Consider the following 13,171-nt stretch of genomic DNA (forward strand, 5'->3'; position numbering starts at 1 on the left):
TTTGTCAAATGACATTCAAATATTTAAAGAAAATTATAAAAAAAAAATTAGAAAAATTTTTAAGGGGTAGGCATTAAAAATTTTTCATAAACTGCTGAAATCCTTATTATCTCGGCCATTTGAAGGACTATCGAAATGTCCTTTGGCGTAATGATAGGTCTGATCAATAGAAATAGAACGAACTAATAAAAAGGACGAATATCCTGTAAACAACGAAGTTACAAGGACTTTTTTGTATAGAGAAAATAGCTTATAACTCTCGCATGTCCTTTCGGATTCTTGCGAATCCTGTGTCAAAGAACGCTTCTTAGTGTGGACTATCATCCTACCAAAGGACATCCAAATTGTCCTTGTGGATCTCGAGTTATCCTGCAATTTGTGATTTCTTTTCGATTTCTTTGGCCCCCTGACTGAAAAATTACAAGTGTTGGATTCTTAGATGACCCCATGTTTTCTTGATGCCAATCGATAGAGTTGTTCCTCGCGATTATAACAATGTAAGTCCTTTGAAAATGTGGCAGGATATGGCCAAGATATAGCCTATTTTCGTAAAAGGATATTCGTTTCTTAGTCCTAACACTACTATGTCCTTAAGGATCCTGCAAGGATAAGTATTTTTGTAACCAAGACATCTAGTTCTATCGACTGGCATTCAAGGATTTTAAGGATATTAAAAAAAAATTAGCTTGAAAATTTTTCAAGGGGTAGGTATAGAAAAATTGGCAAAAAATCAGGAAACCCGCCGTATCTCGGCCATTTAAAGGACGAGCGTGATGTCCTTTGGCATAAGGATAATTGTAATCAGTAAAACCCGATTGGCAAAATCAAAAGGACGAATATCCTTAAAACAACCAAGTTATAAGGACTTTTTTGTTTATAAAAAATTGCGTATATTTCGGCCGTATCCTGTCAGATCCTTGCAAGTCCTGTGTCAAACAAAGTATCTTGGTAAGGGCTACCTTCCTACCAAAGGACATCCAAATTGTCCTCGTGGTTCTCGAGTTATCCTGCAATTTGTGATTTCGGCTCGATTCCTTTGGCCCCCGGACTGAAAAATTACAAGTGTTGGATTCTTAGATGACCCATGTTTTTTTGATGCCAATCGATAGAGTTGCTCCTCGCGATGTAAGTCCTTTGAAAATTAAGTCGGATTTACCCGAGCTATAGCTTATTTTTAAAAACCCAAAATCACTTGGTGGACTACCAGGCGAACATAAATCAGCGATAGAGAAAGTCACTTACGTGATTGTGCAATAAATATACGAAATATAAATTTATGTTTAGATTTATTCACAGTAATTGAGTTAAACTTAATTAGAGGCAACTGAAGCTGCTTTTAGCATTGTGATAACCCAAGTTTTTCGATAAAATTGACAATAAACAAAGTTAATTCTAATTGATACGTGCGCCTAATTTGCTTCGCTTTTGAAATATCGTTGAAAACGCAGTTTCTTATCAGATTTGTTTTTTGGGACCGACTGCTTAAGCCAATGGGGGTTGGAAGGGCAAGGTGCATGGTTCAATGGAAAATCGAACTTACAATAAATACAAAAAGTACAAATATGTATAATATACAATGTATAAATCTGTCTGTTATTAGCATTTAAAGCACTTCACCAGCAATGCCCCCCTGCCATGCGAAGAGGGACGTTGCCTTAACGCGATAGTAAACTTTGAGTCTTAATAGCTACAGCTAAATAATTTGCGCATGTTTTGCCGTAGGCTTCAGCTTCAATTCTAGTTGTTTTTTTGGCCTAGTTCCTGGCTGCCACTATTGAACTATATATAATTCATGAACATGGATCGCTCGAGTGCCTCCTCGAATAGTGCTTGATTGCGCAACTTTTCCTCCGGCGTCATATCACGCAGTTCGTCGAAACCATCATCCGAATAGGCAGGTTCCTCGCCCTCACCATCAGCAGGCGCCTCGCCAGCCGCAGGTGGCAGCAAAGGCTCGCCAATAATGTGACGGATGTCGTTGGGTAATGCCTCAGATGCCTTCAGCTGCAGGTAGATGGCCTCAGCCGTTTCCAGCGTACGCTTTAAATCGATGGTGCCGGTTAGTTCGTTGATATGCTTCAATATATCGGTGAATTCGTAATTGCGTTCGATAATCACACTAGTCTCCTGATCCAGTATAGCTACGGAGACGAGCAGATGAAAGTTGGCACAAGGCAATCGTGTCCACAAGCATTCCCATAGCTTGAGTACATCGTCGTTGTCGAATTCCCGCTTGTACCATACGAGCAGCCAGCGGAAGCAGAAGTACATGTTGTCCGAGTCGTGGCTGCACATGTAATTGAAAAGCGGCGCATTGGCCACCTCAAGAAGGCGTCGTAGCTGGGCAAACTGAGTCTTCATGCCAGCTTGATCCATGTCAAAGTTGGTTAAGACCATGTTCATGAAGCCAACAAAACACCAGAAGGCATCAACTTCATTCACCTGAATCTCCAGTATAGGCGCTAGTAAATCGGACATGCCTTGCACATAACCCAGATCAAAGTTATACATCACATAGGTCATTAGTATGCCTTGCAGCAGCGCCAGATTGGGATTATCCTCGCCGGCGAAAAACTGTTGTGTGCGATCGGTGCGCTTCACATCCTTCTCGATTTGGCACTTGCGATCACGATATCCGCCAAAGTTAGCCTCTTGCGATTGAGTCATTGCAAGCCACTGGGCCTTCATTTTGTAGTATTCCATGGATTTTTGTTTGCGTCGCTCGATGCGTTCCAGTTGTGTGTCAGACCATTGATAATAGTTCAGCAAATACTTCCAGACCTCGGCACGCAAGCTCGGCACAATGCCGCCACGGAAAATAAGCTCCTTGATGCGCTCACTGTCCAGAATGCGGCCATCGGGTGTTTGAAACTCCAGCCACTGTGTTTCATTTAGCGGAAGACCTAGAAATGGAAAATTCGAATGAGTCACGGCACCACATTAAAGTGTAATCTCTACTTACCGCGATAGACATTCTGTCGAGCTGGTAAATTGTTAACAATCTTTTCGTCCTGCGCATTCAAGTTTTCCAGTTCGCTATCCGCTGGCGATTTGTCAGCGCTTTCGCCGCGACTCTGACTGTTAGAGGAGCAAGCGCTATTTGTGCTGCCGCTCAGCTTGATGAACTGATAGTTGTCTGGCGACGTCTGACGATCGCCTTGTATCAATGTGCTGGGTCTGTTCTTTGGCGATCGTTGAAACGCCGATGGCTGCACATAGTCCGGTATGGTGCCCAGAAAGCCAGCCAGCTTGTTGGGCAACCAGCTTTCCCGGGGTAGCTGACTTGCCTTAATCTCGCCGATATCCAGTTCAGCAAATGTTTTTTTGAGCTTTTGATTTTCCGTATTCAATATGGCATACTCCTCGCCGCCGCCGCTGCGACTCGTCTCTGAACTCTCGATGAAATGCTGCTGCCGCATAGAGCGCACAAAGAGATCAGCATTGCCGTGCTGAAAGAAAAACTCACAATGCACGCCATTGTCTGATTTCCGCAGGAATCGTATTATCTGGCCTCGATGTCGCACTTCAACCGCTGCCAAATCATCTAAAAGAGCGCGCATAATTCGATTTCGTGAAATTCCAGAATTCCCATTGCTGCCCACTACATCCAAGGGCTTCGTATTGAAAGCATTGCATTCGGACGTGGTGCGAGTGCGTCCCGATATTCTATCGACCAACGCCCAGTCGCCCTGATCCTGACTATCGTCGGCAATCATTATGCTATCGTTTGGCTGCCATTCCAAGTACAGACGACGTCTGGGCAGATTGTACTCCACCAGGGACAAGGAGCCGCTGGTATTCATTTCGGCCATGTGCTCGGCATTTGCCTTCTTTAGCAGCACGCCATCGTGAGTGCACAAAATCTGTGGAAATAGTTGAAAATATAAGGAAGGGTACGTAAATATACAACATGAGTCAGTATGTACTATGAACAAAGAAATATTTTTACAGCGAGCAACATTTTTAACTTACGTTACCAGTTCCCTGGGGCAACTCAGACTCCGATCCACCGTTAATTGGCAAATCAACGCCCACTTGGGATTCAGTCAGCACGCCCAGCTGAATTTGCTGGCAGCGCTCATAGCGCACCGATTCGTTCATAGCAATCAGCCGTATTGTTTTTTCCGACGCAACAATAAAATTTTCAGCGAATTATTACGTTCTAGATATAAACAATTGAATTTTCTCCTCAATTAGGTGTGTACACACTTTCGATACGACGCTGCCAACTTGCGTCAAACAGAATATACCGATTAATGGCAACGAGTGCATTTCATAAACAAATAAATTGCAATTTTAAAACTTTAAGCAATTTCGAGTTTTGAAAACATTTATCACTTAATGTGCTGCGTTATAAATGTACAATTTACTATGTTGGCAATTTTTCAATCAATTTGAAAATGTAACGGACAAATTAGGAATTTTATTTTCATCTACTGCGCGTTTTTCAATTAAACTGTAGTTGCAATTTAACTATAGTTCATACAAAATTTATTAAAATTAGTACATTAAACGGTAGTCTCAAAAGGAACAATAATCAATTAATGCGCTATCCATTTGTCAACCAATTTGAAAATGTAACGCCCAAATTTAACGATTGATTTTCGTTTTCATTCGAAATGCACTTTCCAATTGGCTTATGTTCATGTAAAAATTCTGATACGACTTGCGACACAATTTAAATTTAATCGCATCATGGCCACCGACCGAGGAGCAAGCGACCAATTGATCGAGAGCGAAAGTATATGCACTCTTCTTACGTGGGCATATGACACTTAACCGTTAAAGATGGCTGCATTTAGGTAGTGTATGCCGGAACTGTCACGTTCGTTGATTATTTGAAAATAGGCAGCATTATATATATGTAGCATACATATTTTTTTTCTCGCATTTTGTAAATAGATTAAAAGTGCCCCATTCGTGTGATAAGTGCGAGTTTTCAATTCGTTTTCGTTTTTCCGATGTCGATGCCGAAGGAAAATCGGCACGACGAACGAACGATTCGAAAACATCTTTGTCAGATTTGAAAAATGGACGAGCATTCAGTTTGCAGTACGCGACTACGTCGATCGGAAACGTTTCGATTTGTCTCATTCGTGTTTTTTAAGTGTCTTGTGTGTGATAAAAAGAAAACATTTTTTCACTACAGGCTGAAACCGTATATTTACAGGTGGGTGAACAATTATCCATGGTGAGGAACTCACTTTGACCCACTGTGCCATTCAAATATTTGGCAAAAGTTCTTGTTTTTGAAATGCCATTGGAGTAGCGAAATCTCTCAATTGTGAGGAAAAGAAAAACACAGATGAATTAAATAACGATAAACAAGTCCATTGTTCTTGTGCTGTTATGTTCGGATTATATAATTTTAGATGTTTAGCGCAAAACACTAAAAATACTCTGTCAACAAGAAATGCATTAACTATTAAATATTTCTACTTTACTGCATTAAATATCAGCGCCAATTAAAAAAAAGGGTCAAACAGTGAATATCTGCTGTGTTCTTGATTTTGAAATTAGCTGAGCAGCGTAAACAGATTTTTAGGTATAAATAAATGTGTGTATATATAATATTCACACATCCATACATATTTGTATATTGGAAAAACATGGTCATTGTGTTTTATCAATGAAATGTCGGACAATGGGATAAATCCTATACGTGGATTTTTTAGGAGTTATTTAGAAATATATTTCTGAAAAACACAGCATTATAAATTGTTGAATTCTTTGTCTCTACTTAAAAAAAAAAGTGTCAGTTCTATTAAAAATTAAATTCGAAATTAATTTGTCCAATTAAAAATGTAATATTTCTATTATTCAGTTAAATTCTGATCCACTGTCTATCAATTTATATAAATATATATATGTATATATATTACCATGTTGACATTTCGACTTGATGCCCTTTACAATTCCATCTGATATACTGAACAAATTTACATTTGATCGTGTGATATCTAACGCCAGTTTCACCCCTCTCCTCACTCATACATCCACATAAGAGGCACCTCTCTCTCTCTCTATCACTATCCTCACTTCGCTCTCTTTCTGTGTGTGTGACACAGCCGAATTGTTTTTCATTTATCGGGTAAAAACAACGGCAACAGAGCAAAAAACATGAATATTTTTCGGCGTTCTCAGTTCGTGGACAAAAATAGCGCCACCCACGTATAAAAAGTTTTGAAACTGTATTTTGCCTTACAGCGCCTACGAATGAATGCGAGTATTTCTCGGCCGATTGGCTTAATTAGGATGAGCAATAACAGTCCGAGTGAGGGGCTGCTGCACACGATCTACTAAATTCCATTTAATGTGTGTATTTATTTATTTATTTTTACTTACCAACCAGTTCGTTGCTGCAGCATGGAGAAATCGTGTCGCCCCAAACGCAATCGTCGTCACAGCAGGTGAGTGCGACATCGAAGAGAATCACACACAATGCTCCGATTCTCTTCTAACCCAATTAATTATGATCTCTTCTTGTTTAGACGCGCATGGCCACCAGAAGATGATCTGCATCAGACGCGCGCCACGAAGCGACTGTTTACACCGGATATTAAGCGCATGCTCAAGGATTGGCTGATACGACGCCGTGAGAATCCTTATCCGAGCAGGGAGGAGAAGAAGCAGTTGGCTGGCGAGACGGGTTTAACGTATACACAGATTTGCAATTGGTTTGCCAACTGGCGACGCAAGTTGAAGAACTCGGAGCGTGAGAAGGCCAAAAAGTCATGGGGTCATCTGATCAAGAATTATAATCACAATGCCCGAGGGAATGTGGAGCAGTTTAGCATCTCGTCCGAGGATAGCATTTGGGAGGAAGACATGCGACCATGTGTTGCTGATGATGATGATGAGAATGAGTATGACGATGAGTTGTCCAGTCGCAGCACAGGCAGCGATGGCAATGGCAATAATGCCAACACGACAACGCCATACAAGCCCAATTTCTATGTGGAGTCTGCCATGGAATCGCACACAGATCAGAGTCATAATCAGAGCGTCGATCGGTTGCCCATGGCCAAGTACAAGCAGCAGATGATGGAGAAATATCTGCGTGACAGTGGCATGCAACAAAGTGGGACTGCTGGAGCTGATAGCAATGGTGGTGGTGCACAGCTGAACAAGTGGCTGGAGAGTGCGGCCAGGTTCACACCAGACAGGCACAACTATCACATTGAATGGAATATGAGCAGGTACTCTTTTCATGCAGCAACTATTCTATATATCCATTCTAACAACGTCTTGTTTGGTTTGCAGGCACAAATGTGGGGGGCAGGAGCGTCCTGTTCAGCACCAGCTGCTGTTCACCAACGATGCCACAGCTGCAGCGGCTCGTGGCGAGCGTTGGCTTCTGCATCACAAGGACGAACTGGATGCGGCTGAGGCACTGGCCAATTTGGCGTTTAACTGCAGACAACGCTGGCATCACATGGCAACCACGATCAGCTCCTAGACACGACTAAGGCAGGCGACTGGGCCACTGACGCCATCAGCATTCCAGCAGAAGATTCGGGCCGGTTGGAAAAGTGCAATCTAGTCATAGAAGCAGTTTAAGATTCTAATTTAGTATAAAAGACAAATATTATTTGCTGTTATTATTATTATTAAATAAAAAGAAAACAATTACAAGTTACGTCGCCTCCTCCGTCGAGGATGATTCGCCCTTGGCGTGCACGTCCAGCACTTTAACCAGATTGCATTGATGCGCCTGCAACTGTTGCACCACAGTACCGGCGGCTTGATTCAACGTCTGCACCAGCTGCGCTTGCGCCACCTGCAGACTGGGCATCTTTGCAAAGTCCATCAGCTCATTGCGACTGAGCAACTTGCTTTCCACAATGCCACCCAACAACACCATTTGCGGCACTTTGCGTGTGATGCGCAGCAGAGCACCAATCTGCTGCGGATTAGGCGAGAACACAATACAGTGATTCGAGTGAAACAGCGGCAGAATGGCCTCATACGCTGTGCCGGTGACAGCCTGTCCAATGATCTTACGACCGTAACTCTTCAAATGCATGTTCTGTTTATGCAACTGGACGCGAACACGAAATATCTCGTCAGCGTTGATGGAGTTCAAGTGAAAGACGGCCGCGAGTCGCGAGTGATTCAGCCAGTTGAGCACTTCACGGGCCACAATCGCATTGTAGGGGTTTTCCAGCTGTGTTCCTGTGCGTTGGGCTCGTGATTGAAAGCAGGTTATTGCCTTCGGAGGCTCCGGGTATTTAGGTTGTGTTACTGCAATAACTCGTGCACGTTCATAATGCGGCTCCTTGGGTCGCTGAATATTGATCTTGCCGCGATAGCGCAGAAACTGCAACAATGGCGAACGGGCCGATGTCAATGGCAAGCCTGTAAAGGCAAAGGCGTCGTTAGGTAAATAAATCAATTGTATAACCACAGAGCACAGCTGTTTTGCTGCTAAGGAAATCAGTTGTAGCACGTGCACTCACTTTGTTGTATAAGGTTGGACATTTCGACGGACAGTTGCGGTTTACTTGCTTCACTCTTAATTCACTAATGCTCTTGTTTTTGCAATTCTAATTTACTAATTTCATTCGTATAAATATTTGTTAAATTCCGACAGCCGGCCAGTGTGACTGCAATAGAATTTGTCAAATCTTAGAGGTGTGAGAACGGCGATGACACTATCGGTATATCAATGTTTTTACATTTTTATAAACATCGATATTTCATGACGACCATAGTATTTTCTCCTGGTATATTTTCTCTAGTATTTTTGTGCTTTTTAAGATGGCGGGCCAAAGTGTTAAGCGACGAGAAGACAACCGCAATTATAGTGGTTTTTATATTATGGCATATCTAAAAACGTATTTTAAGCAAAATAAAAAACAATGAACTTTATATATTTAGGTCAGGAAGCATTGCCATTAAAACAAGAGTTTAAAACATCCCACCACATTTATAAAACCTTTCTTTAGCCCGTTGTTGCTTGCTTGATTTGGAAATACAAAAACTTTCAGACATAATGCATAGGTATAGAATTTATTTAGTTACAGGTATAACATTAACATCTATATATATTTATATATATATATATTTATGTGTGTTTTGTGTGTGTTTATATATATAGGCTGTAATTAGCTAATAGGGGTTACCTGGGACTGTCTTTGATCAGTCAAGAACTATTGTGATTGAACTGAGAAAGGAAAGAAAATATTGGGTTCAGTGCGAAATGAAACAAATCGTTTAACAGAAAAAGTTTATTGAATTTGTTTATTAATTCACTTAGAAATAAGTGTAATTTAATCGGGTTCTTCATCAATTAATTAACTTAAAAATAACTAAAAATGTCTTAAAACAATAGTGTTTCATCTGTTCTTCATCTTCTTGTGTTACTGACAAAATGTTTGTTTTTGTTTTTTTTTTTTTAATTCAGAACTCTTCTCATATCATCATCATACTCGTTATCTTTATCGTGTTATATAATGTACAGTTTTAGTTTTAAAACATACAACTAAATACGCGCTAAACACTAATTAAACTGTATTTACATGTACATGAATTATCCGTTTCGACGCTAAATAATTTAAATATTTTACAGTTTCGTCACATCATTTACAAGTGGGGCGTGAAAACGTTTAAGTTTTTAAGTTTAAGGAGTGTACAGAGGGTTTTTCATTTCATTTCATTAATTCTTTTTATAATTTATATATATGTATAGGTATCGTATATTGAGTGTCTGTATATTGTGTATGTGTATGTGTCAGCATCAGGCTTAAAATATGTGTGTATAATTGTTTACATATATAAATACGCTCCCAAGCTATTCACAATTTACAAAGTTTCATTCTCGAAAAAAATTAAACAAGTTAAATAATAAGAACAGTGTTGCAAAACACCGTCTGCTTGAAATAGTTGCGTGTTCAGTGTTGTGGCAGTGGTGGTGTTGTTGTAGTTGTTGTTGTAGTTGTAGTTGTAGTTGTAGTCACTGTGATTGATGGTCAAGCAAACAGGTAAAAGAAAGAACAGAGAAACAACGCAAGAACAACAACAAGAGTGTAAAGACTTGTGTTGATTTGCGGAGGAGGAAAAAGTAACGAAAAACTTGTATCTAAGGATTACAAAATATTTGGCTTAACGTATTTGTTTATCATAATTAAATAGATGTTTAATATGTTATTTATATGTAGGTATGTATGCGTGTGTATGTATGTGTTTCTAATGTATGTATGTATTGTAATTGTAGAAAAAAAGCCTCTGGGCGCATCTTTAAACCTAATTGTGCTTCTTAATACACAGTAGTTGGCGACAGGTGGCGCTCATGGCGTTCTTCGGGTCAATGCAGCGACGATGGCGCGCCACATGGAGCCGAGGAACAAATTGAAAATAATAGCGAAAATTCTCTTTTTCTTTACTTAATTAGCGTTTCGAAACTTTGTAAACTGCGAGCAGTAATTTGCGTATACATGTGTATGTGTGTTGGTGTATGTGAGTGTGTTGGATTATTAACCAATCAAAAACTTAAACGTGTTTTGTTTGCTTTCTTCTTTAGGGGATAGTAGGTATATATGTATGTATGCTTGTATGTATGTATGGTAGTAGTAGTACAGTAAACAGTTAGGTTTTTAAGCTTTTCTTTCACATTTCCTTTTGTTTTTGTTTTCTTTCATTTTCGTTTTACATTAAGCAAAAATAAAAACTTTCTTGAGATCAAACTTAACGATACTTTGCAAGCTTTCAAAAAGTCGGGTAAATTATTATAATGTTAATTACAGAAACCAAATTTCGACAGATAATTTTCAGTTAGCATTTGCTTTTTTCTTTTTGTTTGTTTACGTTTTACATATGTATCTTAAAAGGGGAATAGGGGACTCTGTTTACGTGTGGTTTTTGTAGATTTTTAGAATTACGGATTTACATTGGATCGTGTGTGCTTTTGTTTGCCATTAATCATTTGATCTTTAACTGTATGAGCTTGGCCTCAAATGTTATCAATTTCTTAATCATTTCTTGCATTTATTTAATTCAATAAAGTTTGCATTTTCTTCTTCTCTTTAACTTCTTTACTTGTTTGCGTTTTTCTTTTGTTTTGCTTTTGTTTAAACTTTTTTTTTACTTTTACTTTCTTTCTTCGTTTAATCACTATTTAAAATTACTTAAAATACTAGAAGAGCGTAACTTGTTTTGCTTGTTGTTGTTGTGGTTGGTTGTTGTAGTTGGTAGTTGATGTATTATTGGTTGGTATTTTTGTTTACTTTACATGTGGTGTTGTCTCTCAGTTAGCACTGAAATTGTTATATCCAAAAATGTTAAGTGTCATATTCCTGGGGGTTGTGTAGAGCTAGTTGAAGCCTCCGCCTGGTTAAACGGTGGCAATGACAATCAATAGATGTGCCAATTCGGCAACACGATTCTTGAGATCGGGCGCAGCGCGTTCCAGATTCTCGTTGGCAAAGTCGCAGGCTGGGAAAATGTGGACCACATAGGCAGCTTGTTCGCTACCCGGCACTGGAATGTTCACAATGCCTGCGGCCATCTTTTGTTGCAAGTAGGTGATGAAGCCAGTTTGCAGATTACGCGAATGCTGCAACACATCCGCATGATCGCGACCACAAGGCAACGCTAGAAGCATACAGTGCTCCGATTCCACCTGTAAGTCGAAAATAGAGTTAATTATGAAACTCTTTGTAGTAATATAGTAAGCTTAGTATCTTTACATACCTGCATCTTCTTGGCAACACCCTCCAGTTGCGTCTGCTCCAGACGCATGCGCTGTGCAATGCGCAACAGGGGCGTTGTGCTCTCCGCCAAACTAGGCAACGAGGCCCGTGCCACATTGGGATTGCCATGCACAAAGTGCATTTGAACCGCCGCCTGATCCGTCTTCAGCGCCAACAGACCCTGCCACATTACCGGATAGCGTTGCAACAGCGTTACAAGTGAATCTCCTGGTGGTGGGCCAATGGCTGGTGGCTGCTGCTGGGCTGGCGGCATCTCCTGCATGCTGTCATGCATCACAGACGCAGACAAATGCTCCTGCTGTTGCTTGGCTGTTGTGTAGGATGGGCGAGAGTAAGTCATGGCAATTGCTTGCTGCTGCTGGTCAGTGGAGTACTCACCAACTGCTGCTGCAATGGTGAGCCGTTCGTTCTCACGCTCGCGCTGTTCACGCTCACGCTCCAGTTGCTTGGCCTGGCTGGCATGCAGACTGTGTGGTGGTCCCGGTTGCACCGATACCGACACCGAGGCGCCGCCACTGATGTAGGGACTCACACTCGGCACTGATGGCGGTGGCGGTGGCACCACAACGCTTATCGAGGCAGCTGCACGATGTGCTGGCGGTGGCTCCAGCTGGATGCCAGCGCTCTCGTAGTAGCCGCCACGTGTCGCCATATCGCTGAAGTGGGCGTGTGGAATGCGTGCGTTATGCACATAAACTTGCGCCATTTGCGGCGAGTCTACAATTGAGAAATTATACAATTTAGTAAGGATTGCGCTTTCGGAATATTCTCCACTGAACTTACCTGCTGCTGTGCGATCTTGTGGACTCTGCAGGCTGTGCGGCACGGCAATAGTGCGCGGTGGTCCGCTGCCAGGGCGACGCAACTCCAGCGGTGGACTGGCTTTGTCGTCGTAGTCGCTGCTGTTGCGTATCAAGTGGTGTTGATAGAACATGGCTGCTGCCACGCCACGATACGCTGTATCATTCTGCAAAGGGACAATTAAAGATCAATTAGTAATTTTGCAAAAAAATAGCGTTTTTTTAGTGTGTGAGTTGAGGGGCGACTTGGGTTACGCTACTTCAAAGTTCCGCATGTAAAACTTGTGCATTACCGGTGTTATGGGCGATGCCTGCTGATGCGCTGGCGGCGGACTCTGCGTACGTCGACCGCTGACATATGCGCCCAGATCATGCTGCGTCCATATTTTGAGGTGGGTGACAAGTTAGCAAGTTTAATGTTAGTACAAGTTGCGAGTTTAAGATGGTCATTAAATGTTAAAATGCTGCATGTAGAACTAGTTGAATGTGTAGACTTACCATGCTTGCGTCGAAGGGCGGCACGCCTTGCATGCCAGGTGGCAGCACCAGCGGCGAAACACGCGGCTGTCCCTGCGGACTGATGTTGGGTATCGCTGTGCGCAGCACTGGAAAGTTGAGAAAGTAATTAGTAAACATGAAGTCCCTGTGTGATTGTGTGCT

At 41.4% G+C, this 13,171-nt stretch overlaps 4 protein-coding genes across 14 annotated transcripts in view; 1 reads left to right on the top strand and 3 right to left on the bottom strand.

Moving 5' to 3' along the window:
• Positions 1-1,269: 1,269 nt before the first annotated feature.
• LOC117564752 (TBC1 domain family member 15) lies at positions 1,270-4,201 on the bottom strand. Its single transcript, XM_034243642.2, has 3 exons — positions 3,973-4,201; positions 2,963-3,863; positions 1,270-2,903 (listed from the first exon to the last, which is right to left on the bottom strand). Exons 1-3 carry the CDS (start codon positions 4,099-4,101, stop codon positions 1,780-1,782), a joined length of 2,154 nt encoding a protein of 717 aa, XP_034099533.1. The 5' UTR covers positions 4,102-4,201; the 3' UTR covers positions 1,270-1,779.
• Positions 4,202-5,059: 858 nt separating this feature from the next.
• LOC117565210 (homeobox protein Mohawk) lies at positions 5,060-7,622 on the top strand. Its single transcript, XM_034244217.2, has 4 exons — positions 5,060-5,170; positions 6,353-6,410; positions 6,492-7,199; positions 7,264-7,622. Exons 2-4 carry the CDS (start codon positions 6,367-6,369, stop codon positions 7,457-7,459), a joined length of 948 nt encoding a protein of 315 aa, XP_034100108.1. The 5' UTR covers positions 5,060-5,170; positions 6,353-6,366; the 3' UTR covers positions 7,460-7,622.
• On the bottom strand, positions 7,581-8,630 carry LOC117565211 (39S ribosomal protein L10, mitochondrial). Its single transcript, XM_034244218.2, has 2 exons — positions 8,460-8,630; positions 7,581-8,358 (listed from the first exon to the last, which is right to left on the bottom strand). The coding sequence occupies exons 1-2, from the start codon at positions 8,479-8,481 to the stop codon at positions 7,637-7,639; spliced, it is 744 nt and encodes a 247-aa protein (XP_034100109.1). The 5' UTR covers positions 8,482-8,630; the 3' UTR covers positions 7,581-7,636.
• Positions 8,631-9,215: 585 nt separating this feature from the next.
• The window catches only part of LOC117563342 (protein split ends), a 77,409-nt gene continuing 73,453 nt past the window's right edge, over positions 9,216-13,171 (bottom strand). For 9 of the 11 annotated variants that reach the window (XM_052002875.1, XM_052002874.1, XM_052002881.1 and 6 more), the window contains 6 exons: positions 13,010-13,116; positions 12,805-12,885; positions 12,495-12,678; positions 12,090-12,428; positions 11,692-12,020; positions 9,216-11,620 (listed from right to left, as the gene is read on the bottom strand). In XM_052002875.1, the coding sequence (XP_051858835.1) occupies positions 11,333-11,620; positions 11,692-12,020; positions 12,090-12,428; positions 12,495-12,678; positions 12,805-12,885; positions 13,010-13,116 (1,328 nt within the window). In that variant the 3' untranslated portion in view covers positions 9,216-11,332. The remainder of the gene's footprint in view (positions 11,621-11,691; positions 12,021-12,089; positions 12,429-12,494; positions 12,679-12,804; positions 12,886-13,009; positions 13,117-13,171) is intronic. The other 2 variants (XM_052002885.1, XM_052002880.1) reach the window with 1 other exon arrangement.

This window comes from Drosophila albomicans, chromosome 2L, assembly GCF_009650485.2.
Source record: "Drosophila albomicans strain 15112-1751.03 chromosome 2L, ASM965048v2, whole genome shotgun sequence".
Classification (NCBI taxonomy): Eukaryota; Metazoa; Arthropoda; class Insecta; order Diptera; family Drosophilidae; genus Drosophila; species Drosophila albomicans.